The 936-nt window shown below is 43.3% G+C and overlaps 1 protein-coding gene across 1 annotated transcript; it reads left to right on the top strand.

Moving 5' to 3' along the window:
- Positions 1–121: 121 nt before the first annotated feature.
- On the top strand, positions 122–420 carry PHALS_00982 (uncharacterized protein; the record flags this gene model as incomplete). Its single annotated transcript, XM_024730760.1, has 2 exons — positions 122–175; positions 256–420. The coding sequence occupies 2 exons, from the start codon at positions 122–124 to the stop codon at positions 418–420; spliced, it is 219 nt and encodes a 72-aa protein (XP_024581005.1).
- Between the last annotated feature and the right edge of the window lie 516 nt (positions 421–936).

Raw genomic sequence — 936 nt, forward strand, 5'->3', positions numbered from 1 at the left:
AGAGGTCGCGAATTTGCTTAGTCACAAGTTTGTGAGCTGCTCGCGCATGTCCTCATTTCCTCAGACAAATGAAAACGCTGGAGTACTCATTTGATTTGCTGATTACTACGCGGATTCGATGATGCAATACGCGATCCAATTTCATCGATTTTGTTGGGACGCTAGTGTTCTTATTGTGCGAGACGAGCTTGTCACACAATCACAACAAATTGACATTTGCTTTCTCTAGATAAAGCATTCATGAAAGTTGGGTAGGATGTACTGCGTTTACAACGCCCACATAAATCTTCAATTCCAGTGATTTCTGTGTGTACGCGAAGTGGTGAAAACGAAGACAGTTGTCGCAAGGCGGACGCCATGATTTTCGCGGGTGACGGACATCAGAACATGATTGTGATTGTCGTTTTCACGCGGATGTGAAAACCAGCCACGTACCCCGTCGGACACTTGTTTACCGAAAGCTGTGATTGAAAAGAAAAGATATTAACGGTCGATTCCTTATTGACCACAACTTTTTATTGACAGCACTGACATCTCAATGTTGGACAATCGAAGGCAACGACATGAATTACAGCATTACTGTGTAAATATACAGTTGGTGTGACGTGGCATTAACTTCGATACGCAAAACGCTCGTTGTTAATGATTCCGTGACATGCGGGGTGACATTCGAATCACCAAAAATAATACAGAATTGAGTCAGCACACAGGTTTCTGGAGATAACAAAGCGGAAGAAAACGATCTATGAGTTGGGAAATCAGCGGATGGTATCCATCTCATTTAGCAGATGCTCAAACTCCGTAACCTGACATTGATCTCTGTCACATATTTGCAGCATGATGTGAATGAAGTGATACGTGGCATTTGTTGTCGAAAACTCCATCTCGGGCGGGAAAATACCATACGATCGATATGCAACGTGAGAGAGGTGGAAC

The sequence above is a fragment of the Plasmopara halstedii genome, assembly GCF_900000015.1.
Source record: "Plasmopara halstedii genome assembly, contig: Scaffold_1211, whole genome shotgun sequence".
NCBI classification, from domain to species: domain Eukaryota; phylum Oomycota; class Peronosporomycetes; order Peronosporales; family Peronosporaceae; genus Plasmopara; species Plasmopara halstedii.